A 25,271-nucleotide genomic window follows, 5' to 3' on the forward strand; every position below is an offset into this window, starting at 1 on the left:
ACCCTGAATTGTTGGCTGCAAGTAGGAATCGTCTGTGGAGAGCATTGAAAGATACATTTCCAACAAATGTGCATCCTGATAACATTCTGATTGACCCACTAGGACAACAAGAAAATCCGAGAGCCTATGTGTCAAGAGTTCATCAAGTGTGGAGAAATATTACTGGAAATGATCCAGATGTGAGTCAAATTGAGCAGTCAATTTTGAGAGCAAAATTGCAGATGGGACTGCCCTCACCAGTAAGGAGTAAACTGGCAGAGGTGGTTGGACTTGGAAGCATGACAAAAGGTGTCAATACAGATCATATAGCCCATCAAGTGGATTTGTACAGAAAAAAGGAACACAACCAGAAAGAACAGGACCAAGAAACTCTCAGAAAACTCAATCAAATACAGCTGGGGGAGAAGAAGAAGGAAAAGAGAAGCTTTGGTTATGAAGAATCAGAGTGAATCAAATCAACAATCACTGCTACAGCTTCAACTGAACAAGGTCAAATGCAATTGTATCAGCCACAACTAGAGGTAAAAGTTGTTATCATATCCATAGATAGTTTCTGGAAAGAGGGAATTTCTGAGGAAGATAAAGGAGCAAGTGAAGATCATCTGGAGGACAGGTGAACCCTTAAAGGAGCAAGGATTCTAGAGTGCCTAGAAGATCCGAAGGGGGGTGTCAGCTGATAGCACCGATTAGAGAAGAAAAATATCCAACAATCGAAGTGAAAATAAAAAGGACTAGGAGAAGTGATAGTGGAAAAGCTTTTATCTGTGTTGAGCCTAAAGAGGTTAAACATCTCACTATGTAAAATTAACTAATTAGGATAGGGATTTGAGAAGGTAAAACAGCTGATCACTCTTAAGGAACCAATTGAGATCTGCTATAAAAAATCAAAGAGAAATTAAAATACACATACTGGTATCAGAACATATACCTATTGCATTGTTGGGAAGAGATGCATTGTGTAAATTGAACTGTACAATAAGATGTACACTAGACGGCTGTCTGGTAGAAGATTTTAAAAGAGTAGGGTTTTTGGGAATCATATTTGCTTAAAAAGATAATGTCCTCCTTCCTATGACAATCTATTGGACTGCCTATTAGACAATCTGTCTGAAAAATAAAGTTAAAAGGGGTGACTGTTATTCTTGGTTACATTCCTACACCAAGAGGGGAAAGAGATTTCAAACTAGGCTAAAAGATGTTTGATCGTTTGCCAAGTCTGTGTGTAAAGAAGTCAGAAGCAGGTGGGGATTACCCAATCACATATTCTAAAAAATTTGGTGGTAAAGGATTTTGTGAATAAATCAGTGGAAGAAGTTTTTTAAAAGTTAGGAGAAAAGATTAGATAAAAAAGTTAAGAAAACTAAGATTGAAGGAACTCTAGGACAGTAAGCTAAGTTTCAAAGTTAGTAGTAAGAGAAAGAGAACAGTGGTGAAGGACATTTTAGAGTTTAGTGGGAAGATAGATATGGTAGGAGTTTAGATCTGTTAGGAGCAGATGCATTGAGAAAGTATGCGTTGCTGAATGATAAGAGAAGATTGAGGCTGATTGAGTATCTATATTTACAATTCCCAGCAGGAAGATCAAGGTAATTGTAGGTGTATTTTTTATAATCAAAAGTTTGAAAGTGAGGGTTTAGAGTAGGAAGAGAGAGTGAATGTAGTGACACTAGTGGTGATAGATGGAAGTACAAGTAAAGAGTTCAAAGCTTTGGGGAAACTAGATGAAACAACGCCAATGACATCAACACTTCAGTCTATTATAACAACAGTGGGAAGCAATTTAACTCTTTCAACATTGATAGTTATTAAAGCCATAAATATATCGCATTTGATTACAAGGGAACCAATAGCTCCAGCACCAATTTTAGAGAAAAAGACTGTTATTAGGGTTAGGATGGGTGATACAGCTCATCTTCCTTGTAGCTGTGAGAGATGGAGTGGGGGAGGGGACGTTCCTCCCACATGGAGAGATAATTATGGAGAAGAAGTATTGTTATCAGGACCAGATGTAGAAGCTGTGCCCCCTAGTCAAAGGAAGTATATTTTGTACAACGATATGACGTGGAAGAGGGTTATGAGTGATTGTTCACTTATTTTGCGTAATGTTACAGAGAAAGATCAGGGAGAATATATGTGTACTTATCTAGTGCAAGCATTAAAATTTGTTCCGGTTAAGAATTATTGGTTAAAAGGCTATGTAATTCGTAAAGTGACGCTTATAATGGAAGAGTTAAAGTCTGTTGAAGCTTCCACAGTCACCGAAGGAGTTCAGGAGAAGTATATTACAGTAGCCACTCCAACAGTAAATAATACACAGAGGATATCGGTAGCTTTCCCACTAGAAGTAGTTAAGGGTGTTAATACATCAACTAAATCAACTACTTTAAGGGTAACTTTGAAAGGGATTAATGGTACGACGGCGATAACAAATGTAGGAAGTATGACACAGACACCAACAACAACTTTTCTGAAATTAAAGGATGTAGCAAGAGTGACTCAGGAGTTTATGGTACGGATGGAGAGTGCTGTCAATGGTAGTAAGGATAGGGGTAAAATAGGAGAGCAGATGGTGGTAGAGAAGAATATAGATTCATCTGAAATAGTACAAGATACTATCATGGAGGTACAGGATGAGTTCTTTGATTTCAACATAACATCAGAAGATACATCTGATCAATACCGCTCGTTAGGGAAAAGAGAAACTAAATGGAAGGCATATGGATTTGATTCTTCTGTTTTGAAGATTAAAGATGAATGGGCAGGTAGGAATCTTTGGTTCCAACAGTTAACTCATTCTGTAAGATCAGTGAGGAATCTTGAGGGTCCATGTCTGTTGAGAATTCCAGCACCAGGCACGTGGGGTTCCATTTTAGAGACGGTCGCTCAACCTCTATCAAGTACGTGTCAATCTTTTGCTTTGTCATGGCTGTTGTATCAGCAACAATCATTAACAGATAAAATAATGTCGTGGTCAAAACATTTGTTTAAGCCTAGGTTTAGGTGTTCTTGGTTAAATGAATTACCCTATGTGAATTTGTTAGATGGGAAGGAAAATCAGTTAACAGTGAACCCTGAAGCATTGGAGGTGAAACCAGTGAGGGCTAAAAGTTGTTTTTGTTCTAATAAAACATATGATGGAAAGGGTATGTTCATGGGAATATCAGATTGTGATGATTATATGATGACTTTGGGTAAGCATGAACATAAGGTTAGAGATGAGAAATATAATGTTACTTTTTATGTTCCCGTTAGTAAGAACAGCAGGACTTTGATGGTGGAAGATCAGATTTTGCCTGGCAATGTGACTATTGGGAATTTTAGAGATATTTGGTGGGTTTGTGGTGATAAAGCATATATATTCTTACCCTATGGATGGACAGGATGTTGTTACATGTCAACGTTGAAGCTTCCATATGAGGTTTTTACCATTAAAAGAGGGGTAGCACCGGACACAGATAAATCTGAATCTAGGTTTGGAAATAGGGTGAAAAGAGACATGGCGACATTTCATAGTCTGGGAAGCCTACCATTGGAGGATAAGTCTAGGAGAGAAGTGGGGACTGGGATTTTTCCATGGTATGGTGTAAAATTTGGGAAGATCATATTGATAATATTAGTTATACTTTGAGTCCAGATAGTTCAGATAATATCACAAGGGTTATAGATGCATTGAAGAATATAAGGGATGCATTTGGTAGATCTGAAGGAGCTGGATGGTCAGTGAAGTCTTGGTTGCAAGATCAGTTAGGCCCAGTGGGAGCAGTGATGGTTCAGATTTTAATAGCAGTTTTGATAGCACTGTGTGTGATATTTTGCTTTTGTAATTTGTTACTGACCTTTGAGAAAGCTATGATATTGAGATAGGTTGGAGTTGTGATGCCTGGAGACAACACTCAGATGCCGTTGTTGACGGTTCCTGATCTGGATGAAGAGGGACAAGTGGGACTGGATGGAGTATTGATGGATAAATATCCTTTTGGATTATTTGATCATTTTTCATTTTTTTTTTCAATATTAGTGTGATTTTAGTATGATGTTATGAATCAAAGGGGGGAAATATGAAAATGTGATTCATATATCATTTTATATCATTTTTTATATTCTTAGTTGATATTGATGTTTTAATTTGAAAGTGTTGTTTTGCAAAATATATTGTTTGGTCTTTTCTTTTCTTCCAGAAGCATTTGGGGGAATATGTAGAGATTGAAATACTCAAACAAGGACAATATGAAGGGACAATATGAAAGGAGAATGACTGGAGGAGATGGAACAAGGAAGGTGTGGAAAGGTTCCGATTCCATCATCAACGATGCATTGGATCGACACTGCTGAGGAGATGAAGTGTAGTGGACTACATTCCAGTGTCTGCAATGAAATATAGACATATTTGCATGTGTAATACATAATTTGTGTCATATTCTTAGGTATTACTTTTTGTAGAATGATATTTGATGTTATTGAATACATGTGGGGATCTTAGATGTTTTTGTTTATTTCGTGAATGCTTAGGGACAGGGAGTCTAGGCAGGGATAGAGATCCACTGTAGGGTCCGATGGGTCGACCAGACTTAGTGTGGATATTTTTTGGATAGTATTTTGTTTGCAGGGGCTTACATGTGTATTTAATGGCATCATAGTTTCAAATGCATTGATAAAGATTTATGAATTGATCTGGAGTACCTAGGTGGTTGCCTGGGGCAGAGGGACCGTGAGAGAATATTACTGTCTTGATTGATGGATGGATATTTGGAAAGAAGGCTGCCAGACAGGTTTTTCGCTCTCACACTCCATAAAGATTTGTTCATATTTCATAGTAATGTAGTCACACTTCATAAAGATTTGTTCATATTTCATAGAAAGGTATTTACACTCCAGAGGGAAATGGTTTTGGTTTATTGGTAAAGATACTCAATAAGATAAATTGTTACTTGTCATAATCCTATTCTTTTTGTTTTCGTGACTTTTAGTTAGTCTCGAAGGGGGGAATATGTAGTGTATTAAGATTATGATTTTGTTAATGGTTTTAAGTGGAACCTGAGAGGATGTTTATTTTAGTGTCAAGAGGGAATGTTTTAGTGTGACGCCACATACAACAGACAGGAAGTGTGTGTTGTAGACAGGGGATTGGACAGTAGAGGGAGCCACCCATATCTTGGGAAGATTATATATACTGGGTAAAAACGAAGAAGAGGTTAGAGCGGCCATTGCAATCTGGGACGCCGCTCTCCGGGTGGTCATGACATCCGTAACCTTATGCTGGAATCTTGTGATATGAATAAAACTTATGATCAAAGGTTCAGTATGAGCGGACTCCTTTGTTACAGCAATAATTACCAGCATTGACTCGACACTACAGGGGCTTCATAGCAAAGGGGGTGAATACATATGCACGCACCACTTTTCCATTATACATTTTTTAGAATTTTTTGAAACAAGTTATTTTTTTTATTTAACTTCACCAATTTGGACTATTTTGTGTATGTCCATTACATGAAATCCAAATAAAAATCCATTTAAATTACAGGTTGTAATGCAACAAAATAGGTAAAACGCCAAGGGGGATGAAGGCACTGTACAATCTATCTGCAATATTAAAGCTGATCTACCCCCCCGTGTTCACAACTGAAGAGTATAGCATCCGTCTGCCTTTCAGTCAGCAGGAAAGGATGTTGGTGAAGTATACCCATACCAATAAAAAGGCTTATTTTAACTTACTTTATTGGCTGATGTAACTACATGAAGTTCATGATGATTAGCTGAGATGCCATACTGTGCTTTTCTCCTGCGGGAACATTCAGAACTCACACACACACACACAGCCACACATCAGCACTGACTATAGCTTAATTGGATATTGTTGTAGGTGTATGCAATAGCTATGTTAGCTACGCAAAGTTCCAGATAGGTAACCATTTACAGTAACTGCTGTTAATTTGTACTTAGTCAATAAACACCATAAGTCGACAGAAGATCTAGGTAAGTTTGCTACAGAAATAATGGAAATCTGATTATTTTTTTTATTTTTTTGTGATTTGTTTTCCGTTATTCCATGTCAAATTCAAAAACAAAAAACGTTTTTTCCACTCTCTGTTTTGACTCAGAAATCAAAATGACGAAACGTACATGGACCGTCCAGGTAAGCCTGATGTGTCCCTTCCATGCCCCACACTCCGTGATACAATAAGTTCACCTTCAAGAATTAATAGCAAACACAAATTCATGGAAATATGGATTGTGTGATCAAATATGGCAAATGTGTGAGTTACAAAGAAGGTTATTATAAGAAACTGCTAATACAAACAAATATTAGAGTATTATTATAAAACTATTAGAGACTGTATTAGAGTAACGATAAGAACAGACATACCAATACATGCAAGAAAGTGTATATATATATATATTTTATATACAGTGGGGAAAAAAAGTATTTAGTCAGCCACCAATTGTGCAAGTTCTCCCACTTAAAAAGATGAGAGAGGCCTGTAATTTTCATCATAGGTACACGTCAACTATGACAGACAAATTGAGAAAAAAAAATCCAGAAAATCACATTGTAGGATTTTTTATGAATTTATTTGCAAATTATGGTGGAAAATAAGTATTTGGTCACCTATAAACAAGCAAGATTTCTGCCTCTCACAGACCTGTAACTTCTTCTTTAAGAGGCTCCTCTGTCCTCCACTTGTTACCTGTATTAATGGCACCTGTTTGAACTTGTTATCAGTATAAAATACACCTGTTCACAACCTCAAACAGTCACACTCCAAACTCCACTATGGCCAAGACCAAAGAGCTGTCAAAGGACACCAGAAACAAAATTGTAGACCTGCACCAGGCTGGGAAGACTGAATCTGCAATAGGTAAGCAGCTTGGTTTTAAGAAATCAACTGTGGGAGCAATTATTAGGAAATGGAAGACATACAAGACCACTGATAATCTCCCTCGATCTGGGGCTCCACGCAAGATCTCACCCCATGGGGTCAAAATGATCACAAGAACGGTGAGCAAAAATCCCAGAACCACACGGGGGGACCTAGTGAATGACCTGCAGAGAGCTGGGACCAAAGTAACAAAGCCTACCATCAGTAACACACTACGCCGCCAGGGACTCAAATCCTGCAGTGCAAGACGTGTCCCCCTGCTTAAGCCAGTACATGTCCAGGCCCGTCTGAAGTTTGCTAGAGTGCATTTGGATGATCCAGAAGAGGATTGGGAGAATGTCATATGAAACCAAAATATAACTTTTTGGTAAAAACTCAACTCGTCGTGTTTGGAGGACAAAGAATGCTGAGTTGCATCCAAAGAACACCATACCTACTGTGAAGCATGGGGGTGGAAACATCATGCTTTGGGGCTGTTTTTCTGCAAAGGGACCAGGACGACTGATCCGTGTAAAGGAAAGAATGAATGGGGCCATGTATCGTGAGATTTTGAGTGAAAACCTCCTTCCGTCAGCAAGGGCATTGAAGATGAAACGTGGCTGGGTCTTTCAGCATGACAATGATCCCAAACACACCACCCGGGCAACGAAGGAGTGGCTTCGTACGAAGCATTTCAAGGTCCTGGAGTGGCCTAGCCAGTCTCCAGATCTCAACCCCATAGAAAATCTTTGGAGGGAGTTGAAAGTCTGTGTTGCTCCAGCGACAGCCCCAAAACATCACTGCTCTAGAGGAGATCTGCATGGAGGAATGGGCCAAAATACCAGCAACAGTGTGTGACAACCTTGTGAAGACTTACAGAAAACGTTTGACCTGTGTCATTGCCAACAAAGGGTATATAACAAAGTATTGAGAAACTTTTGTTATTGACCAAATACTTATTTTCCACCATAATTTGCAAATAAATTCATAGAAAATCCTACAATGTGATTTTCAGGATTTTTTTTCCTCATTTTGTCTGTCATAGTTGACGTGTACCTATGATGAAAATTACAGGCCTCTCTCATCTTTTTAAGTGGGAGAACTTGCACAATTGGTGGCTGACTAAATACATTTTTTCCCCACTGTATATATAACTCAGGATCAGTAATTTTCCGAAATTATTTATTGTTTAAATCATTTTTAACTTTAATTGGACAAGTAGGCTATAACATTTTTGTCATGAAGAAAGTTGTAGTAAGGACCAAGGCTTCCCTGAATACCTTGAAGAAAAGCAGTTGGTGTTGTGATCAAAGACAAAGAGCCAACAGAAAAAAGGAAAACAAAACATTAACACAAAATAATGACAAAAGGTACATTCAATTTCAAGGCCTGTGCCTGCTCTCACTATAACTTTGGAACACAACAACGAGAGTCTGTGTATTGGTTACACAGACTCCCAATGTTGTGTCCCAAAGTGACTCTCACTACAACTGTGGAGCAGCTGTGGGTTCCCCTGAGTTTAACTGTAAATGACCCACAGCGCTCCACCATTGCAGCTAAAGCCAGCAGCACAGCCTTTACAGAAAAACGTGACTGCAGAAGAAAAGAGGACTCAGAGCACCAGAGAATGATGATTCAAACCAAGTCCTCCACTTCATCCCTTTATATTCACATGTTCAGAAAAAAAAAAAACATTTCAACAAAGAGAGAACACAACTCTTCAAATTTAAGAGACACAGGACTCGTTCTTCCATCTCTTGCATAACACTGACCCCCTCTGACTATAGCATCCATCACATCTCTGTCAAAAGCTGGAAGAGGAACCTGAGGTAGACAACGGTATATCACTTATTGGACATTCACAACCAATACGAGAAGGCAGAACCCTCTCAAACATTCTGATTCTGAAAACATATATAAGAATGAGAACCCTATGGTTACTCCATCACAATTGAAAATACAAAAACAATACTGTTACTGCACCTGCTCAATAATAACTAGACTATTCCAGCTTTTAGTTGTTATCAGAGAGTTGGATTGCAGTCACCGGGCATTATAACAATAAAGAGGATTACACATGTAAATAAAAAGAAAAAACAACTAAAATATTCCATATACAATATGAACTTGACATTTTAACACAGCTTTTCAGACTAATGCTCATCAACAACAGTTTAAAGGGGTATTCACATTCGTATCAAAGATTAATACATTTTAGGCATCTAGGAAAAACTAAATTCAGTTGGTACTTTCTCAAAACTGGGGTATACGAAACCCCATTGAAATAACGATAATATATAATATCTCCTCCAGTGAGAAAAAGTAAAAAAGAATGTAGAAAAATCGGTCTATTTTTTGCTTCAATGACAAATAACAACGAATGTTTAAAAGCACTAACGGTGTACCACTTTCATCTTGGTTTGTGGTCTAATAGACACCCATTTATTATGTAGTAATCAAAACCTAAATGGGGATAAAGCTTTTGGAACCATATCAAATAACAAAATATCATGCAAAGATATGTGTCTAAAATGGATCTCTTGCCAATGCGCAACAGTGACCTGAATTCTTTGGTATACATTGTTTGCCATTCAAAAGAAAGTAAAACTGATTGTGTCACACTTCATGCAAACTGTCATCCTATTAGTCAGAAAACTGTTGATTGAAAATACTGTTGCAATGTAGGATGAGAATCAATATAATATACTGTATATAGCTCTGCATATAATTTCCCCGTACAATGTACACATATCTAGTTGCAACAGTAAAGCTCTAAAGAAAACCAATAATAGGATGATTTGGTTAGTGTGCATGACATTGATTATAATTGTCACTTTAACCATTATCAAGGGCCCAAAATCCTGGGGGCACTTTCTGAGAGAGAACCCGCATCTCAACTCAGTTGGTCACAGAACGGGGGCACACATGTGCAAGGCTTTGTCTTAGAAGCAGCATCTCAGCTGATCTGCATTTGATTTTTGGTCTAATACATGAGAAAAACCTCATCATTGTAATTTTCCCAGGGACCCGCTGAGAGATCAAAAACAAACTTGAGGGAGCAAACAATTATTTTGTATGATAGCATCAGTCACCGCTGCACATTGGCTGTGATCAACAAATCAAACTAATCTGACAAGTGCTAAATTTATTTTTCTACTCTATGAAAATGTATCAACTACTTAAAGAACAAAAGTAACTAGAATCTGTACTCAGTAGTACATAACAGGCGACAAAAATATAGATATCTTTAGAGATAAAAGTTTTTTTTGGTGTTCATTCCATTCACTTCCATCGCACTGATTTAACGCTTTTGGTTTTCAACAATCATTCTTCACACTTCTCCCATCCCCATGTGTCAAAGAGTTGGACCTCAGATGGATCGGACTTTGGTATAGGAGCCTTTCTGTTTATCTCCGACATCTGAGGGACTCTTTCCCCATTAAGGCCATTTATAAAGCTTTTAAGGTCTGCTGTATTGATACAGGTCGACACAAGCATTTTTGGTAAGTTCTTTCCCAAAATAACCAAAAAGATAGAAATCAACCAACAAAGGATAGCCTGCCATACCACAGACACATAATTCCAACTGAATTAAAACTGAGAAGGTTTTTCCACCTGTGAGTAGGGCATCACAAGGCTCTGAACCGTAACTGACCTTGTTCTAGAGATACATTCATAACAGATCTATGGCAACTACCCTCTACAATGAGCAGTTCAGCACTAAGAAGATACCCTGTCAGTCAACCATGGTACATTACACAATGCATGGCTTTTCAAATGTACTAAACCTTGTTCCCTGAGTTTAGGAGAATAATAACACAACAAAATAATGCTTAAAAAGAGGTAGTATAAAACAGGAATTGCAAGGGCAACTGCACATTGACAAAGAAAACAAAAAATTATAATTTGTTAACCATTATTACTATGGATAACCTGAAAAGTACATTGTGTCATACTGGCTTTTTATCGAATTTCAGCATCTTATGTAGTAAATTGTACTGGCCTTCAATCTACCATAGCCAAACACTCAAAGCTTATTGTAAAGTAACCTGAGAAATAGTCAAATTAACCTGTGATTTAAAAAATAAATAACAAAGCTTTAAGTGAGATCTGCAGTACCCTTACAATCCCGTACTTCATTACAAACAAGGAAGAAAATGAATACAGGACGAATCTTACCTAGCAAAAACAAATTATTGCCATCAGGAAGTATCAGTTGTTACATAAAGGAAGAGACCCCTTACATAACTCAGGTATAAGTCGTTATTATTAAATATATAGTTGGAGTTTACCGAGAGGTAAACTGAGGTAGATAATCAGCAAAAGAAGGGCTCACTCTACACTTTGCTCCAGTGATAAACTCTTAAATAATGTCAGAAATGTAACAGTCACATTTCACATTTTTTACAATCTCTTGAAACATTCATGGTGGGTGAGATTTTTCTTTCAAACACATACAATCAAACATTTAGAATAAAAATAAAATGAAAAAAGGTACACATTCACTAGAAGAAGATTCTTTGATAGAAATCACCAGAGCCCAAACCAGAGCCTAGTTCTTCCAAAGACCTGGATTTTTGGATTTCTGCTCATTGTCTTTTAGAACAGTGGAGTGGGTTTAGGGTTGGGGGATTGATGGGAGGTCACACACACTGCTAGAGAGAAAGTGCAGGCTGGGAATTGTCTGGGGCCTGATAGTAGTGATGGTGGCACGGTTTCTCCATGGAGTCTCCAATCTCCAGGTCGAGGTGAGACTGCTCCCCCAGCTCCCCCTCACTCTCCTGGGCAGGGCTGCAGCCTGACCCCCCGCTCTCCTCCTCTCTCAGAGACGCAGGGTTGCTGCTGGGACCAGAGGACAGGTTGGTCATTTCTGTCTCGTCGTGAGAGTAACGGCCCGAGTCGCCTGTCTCGTGGCTGCCCTCGCTGTTGGAGGAGCCCTCTGTGTCAACAGGTGGGCCAAACAGGACCTGCAGGGAGGTGGGCTGGTTGGGTGACGACAGAGACTCATCCTCGTAGCACAGCACTGTTACTCCTGGCTGGTACGAGCAGATTCCATGGCTCTTCCTCTGGGTCTGAGTAAGTAGGAAAGGGTGAACAAAGAAGGTTATTAATATGGATAAAGGGAGGAATATCTGCTGGTCTCACCTCTATTATGTTCTATTGAAGTAATGTTATATTACTTGAACACTTTTGTTTGTTATCTTTCTTACCTGGCTTTTCTTAACATTCAGTTTTTTCTGATTACTGAAGGGAAACCACTTATTTTTCTTCTCAGTGATTGGGTAAACTGGTCCGAGGCTATTGATGATCAGATTTGTTCCACCCTGGAAATTAAATGAAATTCGCAATGCTCTGAATCTGTCTACATTGGTTATTTTCAATGTGCTTTGAAGACATAATGCAATAGGAAATGTTAGAGGAAAGGAAGGGCGTAACTGAGCCATATCCCCTTACCTTGGCATCAATGAAGTGGTCTGCCCTCATCATTGGCTCCGTGACATCAGCATTCTCAGCCTGGCCCTCAGAACCCAGGTGGACTGCAGCAGAGGGGACCTGACCAGCCCCCTGCCTGATGGCTTTAGTAGCTGACGATTTCCTGTCAAACAATCATACAATATTAATATAGAAATATTCTATCCAAACCACTGGGCTGTCAGAAAAGTAATCTCATATCAAGTTACAACAACTATTACAAAAACAAAAAGCACACTGAATCTGTTACCTGTTTTTGCCTCTGCAGACAATGATGAAGGCACAGATGATGATGCAGATCAGTGCAATGCAAACCCCCACGATGATCCCTGTCATCGACTTCTGGTCCAGGTGGTAGAAGCCACCAGAGAACACTGCAAGACAGTTGTCACAAGTGATGAGACAGCCACTGGAGACAAGTCATACACTTCTATATAGGCTCTGTGTGGGTACTACATCTCCACACTGTGTATCAAAATCAATAAAGCTGACAATCACCTCCCCTGACATTCACAGAGATGTATTACAGTGTAAATAATTTAGCAGGAGGCCAAGGCTGCAGGCAAAGCTATTGAATTTGAAGTACATCTAGTAGGTCAAGTGATGACAACAAGAGGAATCCTGTCATGAAAGTCAATGAAAGAAAGACCAAGTACACACAACATTAGTCACTAACCTGTAGCTGAGCCATGGGAGCGCCTGGGGATGTGACCGGAGGTGGAGCCATCGTTCTGCACGGCCAGTTCCACGGTGTGTGAAAACGGCCCGTCTCCCATATCGTTGGACGCAGACACCTTGACCAGGTAGATGTTCCCCGGCTGTAGGTTCTCTAGGAGAGCCATGGTGATGCTCCCTATCACAGAGAAATAAGTGATTAGTGACCTATGTCAACCCATTTGAGCCTCAGCAATAAAAGGAAATGTAAATGGGAATATTGTTTCAACACGCTGCGGTGTTGTCATTCTCCATGTGTTCCTAAACATAGCTGTTCAAATTAATCTCTAAATAAATTAACTGTGGAACTGGAGGAAATATGTCAGGCCTGACTTTTTTTGCTCCTCTCTCCCATTTTTAACTGACCCATGAAGAACAGGGGTTTACAACTCAGTGGAAAAAAACACACATAAAAAACCTGAGGCATATGAAGGGCTATTTGTGACCAGATTGTCAGGCAAAGGACGGAGGGTCAGGGATCAGGGGGATCTAACACCCCCCCCAGTACCACCCAGCTCCACTGAGGTCCCAGCAGTAACGGTTGGGGTGACAGGGTTGATTTACAGTGGTGGGGGGCTGGGGCAGGGTAGGATGGCTTTGTGAACAGCCTCACCTTTGACCCCCTCACCTGTGGCTTAGAAGGAAAGATCAGATGCCTCACATTTCCTGGAGTCATCTGCTCTCAATTATGCCTATGCTACCCAGAATCTGTGTTCTTTACCCAGGAGCTGGACAGTATTACTTACTGCCACACGTGAGGCCTTTGGGTACAGAAAACATGTATGTGTGTTGCTATGGCCACATTAACTGTATGGCAGTAGTCCATAGTAACTACAGCGCTCTTGACCAGTGTGTTTCAGGTTTAATGATTACAATATTGAGTGATTGAAGTCCTTCACTTCACTCACTTAGAAGAGGAGAATGATAATATTGGACCTAAAGCCACAAAGACAGATCATACTCTCCCCCCCCAGTGTTAAATCAAAGCTCCCAGTATAGAATCCATCCTTTGATTGGTAAGACAACAGGAGGGGGTTATCTAGGAACAACCAGAGATCACAATGATTAGTGACAAATACAGAAATGGATCGGAGGATGAAATGAATTGATTTCCAATGGCCTTTATGGTGTGGAGCTGGGGCAGGGCTCTCTGTCTCTTCAGCCCAGTTTAGCCTGCGGCTCCTTTCTCTCTCTCTCTCTCTCTCTCTCTCTCTCTCTTACTCTCTCTTACTCTCTCTTACTCTCTCTTACTCTCTCTTCAGCTCACCTTCTCTCTGCAGCACCTTCCACTCTCCAGCTACCCAGGCCTTCCTGGAAGCGTAGAGGATGGTATAACGTGTCACCGCCAAGTTGGGTTCATCTGGAAGTTTCCATGACACCAGCGCTGTGTCGTCCTCGATCAGAGTCACTTTCACACTTGACGGTGGCAGAGTAGGTGCTGGGGAAGAAAAAATGACAGTTTTACCCCTGAGGCTAAATGTCATAAAAACTGTCATAAAAAAATATTTGCTCTTCGTAACTGGTAATGAGTTTTGAGGAATACTGAAAATTAAAGTCTGAACCAGGGCCTAGACCAAAGCAACATTTCAATCAGAGTAGCTTCTTTGATGTCACTAAAAAGGATAACTACATCTCACAAGCTGTGGCCCTTGATTATTACATTTACATTTTAGTAGACGCTCTTATCCAGAGCGACTTACAGTTAGTGAGTGCATACATTATTTTTCAGTTTTCATACTGGCCCCCCGTGTGAATCGAACCCACAACCCTGGCGTTGCAAACGCCATGCTCTACCAACTGAGCTATATCCCTGCCGGCCATTCCCTCCCCTACCCTGGACAACACTGGGCCAATTGTGCGCCGCCCCATGGGTCTCCCGGTCGCGGCCGGCTACGACAGAGATGTGTAGATATGTGTAATAATGCAGTGGGAGACTGAGCATATAGAGTACTGTGCAGTTCAATGAATTTGCTCCTGTGTGTATTTTTCTAATCCTTTCAAGAGCAAATCCCCATTAGAGGGAAAATGAGAGCTCATTGTCAAGGCTCTGTCAAGTGGTTGCACTCTAGTTGTGATTTGTTTGCAGAATGCGAGAGTCCTGGGCAAATAAGCAGTCTTAAGACAGGCACAATAATTTCAGTAAGTATTCTATTTCAGTAGGCTAGGAAATACCATCGGAGCCCAAAAAGGTTGAGAGTATATTCTACTCATCTATACAGCATGTGCTGCTGTATGAAGCCATGTTGGTGCTCACCTTCAGGCAGAGTGCTCTGGTAGACCACAGGGCTCCAGGGGCTGGACAGCTGGTCAAGGTGCAGGCGGACAGCAAACTCATACCTGGTGTTGGGCTCTAAGTCCGGGACCAGGATGTTCTTCTCAGTACTGTAGAGGAGAACCACAATGATAAAAATGTATTTAGAACATATACTGTATATGGAGATTATTAATCAGATCCAATACTTTGGCCATTGACCTGCAAATGCTTAAACCCGTACTAAGTGCTACCCTGAGTCATATGGCCATACTAAGCACCCTCTATCCAGTTATATGACTATGTGCTATGGGGTATGAAGAGGAAAGTATTATATAGGACCCTCACGTCTGCAGGTAGAGCACCAGGGAGGCGTTCTGAAGGCCCACAGGGTTATAGCGGATGGTGTAGTTGACGGTCTGGCTGGAGGTGAAGGCTGGACGCCCCCAGTGGAGGAACACGGCAGACGAGCTGTTGGCCTTGGCATACACGTGGTGAGGGGGTGGCGGAGGGGGCACCATACGATCACGAACCGCTGACACGCACAGAAAAAACAAAAAACAATGTTAGAGGTACTCATGCATCGAAGGATTGATAACTATCATCTATCAGAACTATCATCTATCAGAACGATCATTATCATAGCTTTCATCTATCATTATAGACAATGGTTGCTTGCATTATGTGAAGAACTTACAGACACATCCAGGGGTGCTGATAGTCTGGTCTGCCTGGTAGCCATCTCCTATGAAACTGAACGCCAGGAGCTTCACATGGTACTTCTTCCTTGGGTCTAAAAAAATTACAACATTTACATATCTTTCACTGTAGGCCAATGGGTATAGTATCCTTTTTTGCAATGTGATCTAAAGTGGAAGTGAGTGTGTCTGTCCACTAGGGGGCATTACACTGAACCAGAGGCTGTGTGATTTCTCCAACCAGTGGGCTGTGAGGGTGCTGGAACAGAAAGAGCATGGCTGAGAGGTCAGTGAGGGTTGGCGTTTGGCTGTGTGGGGGAGAGAGTGCTGGGAGCAGGGCACACAATAGAGGTGCTCCTCTATCCATCACTCTGTCACTGGGCCTTTTCAGGGAGAATAGGGGAGCCCTTCCCCCACCCAGGGCTGCTGGCCAGTGGTCAGTCCTATTCAGCTCCAGGACAGGGGGGTTAAACCACAGGACAATGGTCCCCCCCCCCCCTAGGAAAGACAGAGCGGTCAGTCACATGGCCAGATTCAGTGGCCTTACATACCCCAGGTAGAACAAACGCTGCTAAGTCAAATGTCCTCTCTGTACCCAAAAGGCCACTGATAAAGAGTTCAGGCCAAACACTATCCAAATGTTTCACTTCATATCTGCTTTGATTGCCTCATTTGTCTCCTAGACTATGATCTCTTGTCATCCTGGAATAACCAGGTTACTGTGCATGACATATTCAGAAGAGGAGGATGGGGTTGGAAAGGTAATACTTTAATCATATTAATGTGTTATTACCCTGTCTTGTTCGTAACAATAGTATAACTCATTCCAGAAAAATTGTCTGAGCTAGAGTATGACTGTATTGGGTGAACCGGCTGCAGTGTATTAAAATATCATTACACAGGCAATTACAGGAAGCTCCTGCTGCAACCTTGAGGACCTGGCTGAAATAGCTGAGGATCTATCAAACTAATGACTTACTGCCTCCTAGGAATTCCAAGGCTCTTCAATATTTCAAAGTATGTCACCCATCATTACCCACAGAGTATGCAGAGGAATCTGAGCAAATGATCTTCAATCTGTGAGTGTTAATTCAATACGTTTATTTTGAAAAACACTGTGGGACATATTGATTTGCATTTCAGTCGTCAGTTGTTGAAACAGCACTGAAATACAGTATACTCTAGTCTAGAGGAAACTGAACTGCTGCACAGCCTTACATGAGATCTTACAGCACATCATAGGCCTACGTAAGAGGCTGTGGGATGAGACATCATTATCCAACTGGAGCAGATTTTGAAGAGGGTGGGTAAGTGCAGGTGGCTGTATAGAAAGTAATCTATGCTTTACAGAATTATATAGTTAGACTGCAGTACTTCACAAGAAGATGTACAGAGTACAGGTACTAATAACAAAACTATAGTCAGTGGAATAGTGAGCAACAGTAACCGAAAGGTTGCTGCATCGAATCCCCGAGCTGACAAGGTAAAAATCTGTCGTTCTGCCCCTGAGCAAGGCAGTTAACCCACTGTTCCCCGGGTGCCGAAGATGTGGATGTCGATTAAGGCAGCCCCCCGCACCTCTGATTCAGAGGGGTTGGGTTAAATGCGGAAGACACATTTCAGTTCAATGCATTCAGTTGTACAACTGACTAGGTATCCCCCTTTCCCTTTCACCATGGAACAGTAATGCAGTGTATAACATGACCACTAGGTTGTGCTCCAGGACACAGATGTTGAGAGGAGCACAGGAGTGTGGATTCAAACTGAGGTCACGTCTATAATAAATAATAAATAAATAATAATATGCCATTTAGCAGACACTTTCATCCAAAGCGACTTACAGTCATGTGTGCATAAATTTTTACGTATCCTCAGTTCCAGTCACAGAAGCAGTCATTTATGAGTTCTATGTTACTAACAGCTTCTGTGGTCATGTCTCAACAGAGATGAATAAAAGTCCTGCCCCCTGTTTAGATTTTTGCCCTAGCACTACACAGCTGATTCCAAATTATCATCAAGCTTTGATTATTTGAATCAGCTGTGTAGTGCTACGGCAAAAAAACAAAACGTGCACCCAGGAGGGGCCCCAGGACCGAGTTTGGAAACCTTAAATTAGATGATCTAAACCCCAGGGTAACCCATGTTGATCATCTGACAAACTGCTAGAGGGACATATTCACTGCATGTATGTGAAAATATATGTTGTAATGGTGAGCAGGTTCTATATCTTCAAAAGAGTTGAACATATCAAAAAAGCAATTACAGTCATTGTGAAAAATCCAACCACTTTGTTGAACAACCGTCTCATCATGTTTACTATGCTCCAAGAGCTAAAACAACGGTGTTTTTTCTAGGATCGATCTGAGGGCCTTGAGGCTACGGGAGGTTCCAGGGGGTGGAGTCAGGGCCATGGGAGGCAGGGGGATGGGGAGGAGGAGAGTCTGTGGTTTGAGCCACTAAGACCCCTAGCCCTGAGGAGTCTCAATGGAGCCAGCAGGTCAGGCCTAGATACAACTCAGAAGGAATCTGAGGTCATGGGTGTGGAATACGAGTTGAGCCTCTTTTTTTTTCTCCCTCAGAATCCTTCCCCTTTCTCTGTGCCCTAAGCCTTAATGGGGAAAGATAAAGAAGTGACTTGCAGGAGGGGAGAAAAACGACTTAAAAGTGTATTTGAAGCTATGTAGTATCCTCTAAAGAGTAGATCAACGGAAATATTACTGATTGCATAAAAATACGAAGCTTCTCTATTTATATTTCTACATTATAGATGGGTCAATGACTAGGCTACTGAAGTCATTTATTACAGAAAACATGTAGTTATGCTAATGAGTTGTTGTTTGTTGAAAACAACAACAGGAAAATAACTGCACATATTTTTGAGGTTCCTATATCTTTACTTTCTCTAGTAAAAGACAATAAATTAGTGTACACTAGCATAGCTTCCTCCTGTCCCATGTCCACTGTGGTGTCCACAGTCAGGCTGGCTTTGGACAGACCCAGGGGCTTTTGTTCGGCCTCAGTGTCCATCTCTGAAAAGGAGCAGTCAGGGTCCCACAGTCCCACCCCTGCCCAGGTCCACAGCACAATGAGCCCGCCGTAATTATGCAGGAGAGGGGCTGGGAGAGGGGGCAGGCTGTGACATCTGGGCCATGAACTTTGACATGGAATCTGGGCAAGCTAAATCCTGCCAAAGGAGGGGTTATGGACACCGCTCTTAGCGGGGGAGGGTCAAGCAGGGAAACTGAGCAGAAAAGAGGGAAAAACACCAAGAGACAAAAATAAAAAGCCACTTAATAAATGATGATAAATAGTGCCAATAGGAGGAAATGGTGAAGAGAGAGAGCAGAACTCTTCAATGGGCAATTTCATAGCCGATATAATGAAAGCATGATTAGATATGGCAAGCTCAATTGTTCAGCTTAACTGCTCTTTGTAACCTAGGAGTGTCCTAAGGTTATACTTTGTTACAAATATTGTTTTTCTGACCTAGAATAAATTAAAAACTTGCAAAAGTTTTCTGTAAGCAATTTAGGAGAAAATATGGAATTTTACTTCATGGAAATGTATTGAAGTGTTCATTTTCCACATGGTTTGGGTAAGGTTATCAAGGATCTCCATGGTTGAAGATAAAAGGTGTCCACACAAACCTCCCCCTCTGTATGGAGTCACCCATGCTTGCACTAACCGCCACTCACAATAAACCCTGGTCAAAAGGAAATGTGTATTAGCCCTGGCTCATTCAACAACACCAAATCCCTCACAAACATAAGATATGCTTCAGTTGCCACATAATAATGGGCAATAATCACCCTGTGTGTGGCTTCAAGGCCAAATGTTTCTTCTTTGATATCACATAAACTAATATCACTCAATCACAAAAACTAACATCACTCAAACTTGTTGTGCCTTACTCACTTTGCTTGAGAAAAGTTAAAAACTAATTTCCTCAGAATAATACACAATCTGCCTAACCCTTACTGCCATTGCGTAAAGACACACCAAAGTGAAGCTGGTTCATTTTCCCATCATTCCCATTGGGTTAATCATTCCCATTGGGTTAATCTTGCAAGGCTTTGCTCTCCCCATAAATTATGATGCCAGTTTGTATTTGAGTGGACATTCTTGAGCTGTTTGTGGTCACCTGATTTTTTACAGCCGTTTTGCAGATCCTGCAGGCCCCTAAGGCTTTGTTCTGCCCTGAGAATGGCCCCCCAGGCCACAGCAAGCAGGGTCTGAGCCAGGGCCATAAATGTCAACTCCCACACTGATCCACACAACAGCATATATCATAGGGGGAGTGTATATCTCCCTCTGACACACACACACACACACACACACACACACACACACACACACACACACACACACACACACACACACACACAGTTTATTGATGTAGTGGGCCCACTAATACCCATCTATCTTTTATCTGACACCAGGCATGCAATAATGAACGTTTTCCCAGAGAAAAGACCACTCCACGATGGGCATGGTGGCCCCAAGCTATGAGATAAATCTACTACAGACCATACAGTCCTGGTGCCAACAGGTATGGGAGGTATTTCAACCCTGACTGTGTCACAAGAAGAATAAACATGAATGGGAGGACCTCAGTATTTCAACACCATGTCCATTTATACACTGAGCTACAACCTCTCACATTCCTCACTTAGAGAGTCCTTTCAGTCATGTGGAATGGTCTTAAGACATAATTTAGTAATCGCCAGAGCAGAGCTGGTCTGTTTCTATTACAGATTTATAACCCAACCATGTTAATGTTTTTTTTCTGTTAGACTCGATAATACAGTAACGGTTGGCTTGTTGTCTTTACCACATCAAAGCTAAGTGAATTTAGATCCCAGAGATCTGAAATACTTATCAAGTCACTCAGTGAGATTGGTGTTATTCATAATCCCTGACTGATCGAACACATTCTCTAGGCTGTGTGTGGTTGTGGTTTCCAAACCCGTGTGACTGTCACAAGTGTCCTTGGGTGAAGTAAAGAGTTAAAGTTAAAGCCTCTGTTAATTGCATTACTATCAGAGACATTACAGCGTATTCCCTTATCCTGGATAAAATCCAATTAACATTTTAATTGAAGCTCCATTTTGCTCTGTACTTCAGACATGCCATGGAGGGTAAATAATCTTGTTATGAGAAGTATCCAGAGTGTTTTCTAATGGATAAAACACTTCATCAATGCAATAGTAAGTAGACTGATTAAAAGTGAGAGTGAGAAAACAATGTCATATTGGGCACAATATGTATCCCACCGCTTATGCTTGTTTTGTGACTGTCTGCTCAGATTGGTTGCAGAGCAAATTGAAGGGCCATCCACCTCTTCTCATCAGGATAGTTTATTAAGGGACATAAGTAATAGTTTGCCACTCAAACAACAGTGAACAATATCAATAGGGAAATGCCCTTTCCACTGTTGTTCTGTCCGTGGGAGGTCAAATCGAGACAGGGAATACTCAATTATGGGCAAACATGGACATTAAAGCAGACCCAAATTGATGAGAATACCCAGTTTTAATTAAAATACCCCGTTTTGAGATGTGGGTCACATCCACAAAAAGAAAAAATGACTTAATGTTACACTTCTCATGTTTTATTATCTATGTCACACCAAACTGACCAAAGCATATCTGAAGTGAAAACTGAGTCAAGTCAGTATTTCTATCTGAAGCTGTTTCTCTGTTTAACTCTCCACTAACTGAAATCAACGTTGTTAAAATGTGGTGCCATGGACAGGCACTGAAATCATACCTAAAACCTATCTGACACTGACAGTAATATGTGACAAATTAAACTGCTGTGTCTCCTCTCCATCAGGAAGTCTCTCCCCTGAGGGGGGAAACCTTTGGGAAGATAAATGTGATGCATCCTCCTCTTCAACATGTCATACTACATGTCACATTCCATGGATATGTATTTACAGAAACTAGCAGAAAGCCTTTAAAAGCTTGGTTACCAGTAGTGAGGGGCTGAATTTGGTTGACTCTTGGTCAATGAAGTCTCTTTTGTGGCCCTCAAAGCCTAACACAATGAAAGCCTTTGATGTGAATGCTCCTCCAATAGCTCTGCTCACAGCAGTCATAAAACACACCATAAATCTGCTCCACAATAACAGCTTCCCCCTCCTCTAAAGACAGCCCTGGAATACACCTCTGCAAGCTCTTCTATCAAACAAGCACAATTGAGGTCATTAAACCGTTTCAATGAGAAACTAATGAAAAACCAAGGCATAGTAAGTGTGTTTTGGTGATATCTATCTATATCACATTACTACAACTTGTTTGTCAACCATGTTCATTATTCCAGGACGGAAATGTGGTTCATGAGGAAAAGGAGAATGTACACACAAAGCCAGACTTCATATGTTCTTTCTCTTATCTTTCCAATAGGTTTAACCTCAAGCTTTATAAAAATACTCTATATTGAAAAATTATTATCCATTCAAAACAACAAATATATTCATAAAGTACAGCACTTTAAAACCTACTCACTACTGTAGCCTTGTGTCATTCTAAACAACAGCTGTTGCCAAAATGGAGGAAGTTTCAGCAGTCATATTTATCGCCCCCCTCACAGTAAGACCACTCCATGACAAAACAGAACACATACTGTAGCAAGAAAACTAAAAGGTACAATGGGACACATACTGTATTTAACCCCCCCTCTTTATGCTTTATAATCCTGGTTTAGTGCCAGAGCTTCGCTTCCTGATTCAAAATTCAGCTGCTGGCCACCTGGCTGACCTCCTCTGGCCACAGATGGTCAGTTATCCACTGCAGTGGTGTGGGACTCCCTTTCCTTCCACACTCTCCAACGTGGCAAAATGAATTTGACCCAGAGGCCAGAGAACCAGCATATGCCCAACACCCCTTCCTCAGTCCCAGCTAGCAGCTATTTCTAAAGCTGTTGGGGGGACATACATTGGAACCCAGGCCGGGGCCGTTAGGTCATTGGGGGGGTTGGCTCCTTTCTGGACCTCTGGACATGAGCCCCCACAACTCACATGAAAATACTTTGTCCTTCCCAAACTAATGGGCTTTTCTGATCCTAAAAATACCTTAAACATGCCTGCTGAGGACACAGAATATGTTTTTAAGATCTTACCGGGACTGGTCTTGATTTATGTCTACTAATATGGAAGTCTAGTGGCAGATGATAGCGACCAGACATTTTAGTCAATAAACCAAAGAGCATCTTTGATCCGAATCCAGTTTAAGGAGGACTTGCACTTTCAATGTGTAAGCATGCATTGACTAGAACATATTCTTAATCTTACAATTGAAATCCAAAATCAAGACAAATGTCATCAGCAACAATTGCATCATAGGAAGGGTGTACTAGGTGTGGTCTACTCACCCAGGCCTCCAATTGTGTGCCTGTTGTCCTGGGCACGCAGCTGGATGGGGGAACTCTCAGCCTGGCTCTCCTCGTGGTAGAACAGCCTGTAGCCCTGGACGCTGACAGAGTTTCCTGGTGCCAGCTGCCAGCGCACTATGATGGTGGTGCAATTCAGAGGCTCCAACTGTAGCTCAGGGGCCAGAGGCACTGTGGGGAGACACGAAGAAGAGAGAGATCTGTGGTTAGAGTCACTGTGGGGAGACACGAAGAAGAGAGAGATCTGTGGTTAGAGTCACTGTGGGGAGACACGAAGAAGAGAGAGATCTGTGGTTAGAGTCACTGTGGGGAGACACGAAGAAGAGAGAGATCTGTGGTTAGAGTCACTGTGGGGAGACACGAAGAAGAGAGAGATCTGTGGTTAGAGTCACTGTGGGGAGACACGAAGAAGAGAGAGATCTGTGGTTAGAGTCACTGTGGGGAGACACGAAGAGAGAGATATCTGTGGTTACAGTCACTGTGGGGAGACAAAAAGAGAGAGAGATCTGTGGTTAGAGTCATTGTGGGGAGACAAAAAGATAGAGAGATCTGTGGTTAGAGTCACTGTGGGGAGACAATAAGAGAGAGAGATCTGTGGTTAGAGTCACTGTGGGGAGACAAAAAGAGAGAGAGATCTGTGGTTAGGTCACTGTGGGGAGACAAGAAGAGAGAGAGATCTGTGGTTAGAATCACTGTGGGGAGACAAAAAGAGAGAGATCTGTGGTTAGAGTCACTGTGGGGAGACAAAAAGAGAGAGAGATCTGTGGTTAGGTCACTGTGGGGAGACAAGAAGAGAGAGATCTGTGGTTAGAGTCACTGTGGGGAGACAAAAAGAGAGAGAGATCTGTGGTTAGAGTCACTGTGGGGAGACAAAAAGAGAGAGAGATCTGTGGTTAGAGTCACTGTGGGGAGACAAGAAGAGAGAGATCTGTGATTAGAGTCACTGTGGGGAGACAAGAAGAGAGAGAGATCTGTGGTTAGAGTCACTGTGGGGAGACAAGAAGAGAGAGAGATCTGTGGTTAGAGTCACTGTGGGGAGACAAGAAGAGAGAGAGATCTGTGGTTAGGTCACTGTGGGGAGACAAGAAGAGAGAGATCTGTGGTTAGAGTCACAGTAAACATCAGAGTATTTTGTTATATATTTTTGTGAAGATTGCGCCGACAGACATGGCAGCTCTGCTTCTAGCTCCTAAGCAACTTTGTAGTATTTAGTTTTTTTTGTGTGTTATTTCTTATTACAAGCATTGCGCTACACCCGCAATAACATCTGCTAAATATGTGTATGTGACCAATAACATTTTATTTTATTTATTGAGTACAGGTCTGAGGTAAGGTTCAAACAGAATCTGTCTTTTTATTTTTATTTTTTTTAGTCATTTAGCAGAGCCATGTGTACTACTTATTTACAGAGCTCAACCTGCATGAATATTCATTTTTATTCAGATGTCTTTATTTTAACCAGCTCATCTGAAATAGTTCCAAGTCAAGGGGGAATATGAAACCCACCCACACCCAAACCCTGCTACCCTATCAGGCCTTCTTTGTCTTAAGCCCAATGGCCATACCATTGTGTTCAAGAAGCTCAATTTGCTTCATATTCAGATACCATTCAGAGCCTTGCTACTATTGACAGTCTAAAACTATTTATAAAGAAAGGTTAGCTAGTCCTGAACAAATTAAGGACTTGTTCAGGAACAAATTTGTTTGGGACACCCAAATTATTAGGAGTAAACCACTTAACATGGCAGAAACATGCTAATTTAGATTTCCCAGAAATAATTTGCTGGACAAATAGGGGCAAAGTCGCCAAAAAGTATTATATTGTAAGAGATGCAGGGTGGCAGGCTGGGAGCAAGTTGACTCTGTAGCTTGTCTTCTTCCTTG

At 41.2% G+C, this 25,271-nt stretch overlaps 1 protein-coding gene across 1 annotated transcript in view; it reads right to left on the bottom strand.

The window, feature by feature from the left end:
* Positions 1 to 8,488: 8,488 nt before the first annotated feature.
* LOC121548292 (protogenin A-like) overlaps positions 8,489 to 25,271 on the bottom strand; it is a 44,138-nt gene continuing 27,355 nt past the window's right edge. Inside the window, exons 10-19 of the mRNA XM_041859721.2 lie at positions 23,370 to 23,558; positions 15,995 to 16,090; positions 15,646 to 15,832; positions 15,301 to 15,428; positions 14,314 to 14,484; positions 13,009 to 13,185; positions 12,583 to 12,706; positions 12,315 to 12,456; positions 12,071 to 12,184; positions 8,489 to 11,932 (exon numbers count right to left, since the gene is read on the bottom strand). Coding sequence (XP_041715655.2) covers positions 11,516 to 11,932; positions 12,071 to 12,184; positions 12,315 to 12,456; positions 12,583 to 12,706; positions 13,009 to 13,185; positions 14,314 to 14,484; positions 15,301 to 15,428; positions 15,646 to 15,832; positions 15,995 to 16,090; positions 23,370 to 23,558 — 1,745 coding nt within the window. The 3' untranslated portion in view covers positions 8,489 to 11,515. The remainder of the gene's footprint in view (positions 11,933 to 12,070; positions 12,185 to 12,314; positions 12,457 to 12,582; positions 12,707 to 13,008; positions 13,186 to 14,313; positions 14,485 to 15,300; positions 15,429 to 15,645; positions 15,833 to 15,994; positions 16,091 to 23,369; positions 23,559 to 25,271) is intronic.

The sequence above is a fragment of the Coregonus clupeaformis genome, unplaced genomic scaffold (assembly GCF_020615455.1).
Source record: "Coregonus clupeaformis isolate EN_2021a unplaced genomic scaffold, ASM2061545v1 scaf1080, whole genome shotgun sequence".
NCBI lineage: Eukaryota > Metazoa > Chordata > Actinopteri > Salmoniformes > Salmonidae > Coregonus > Coregonus clupeaformis.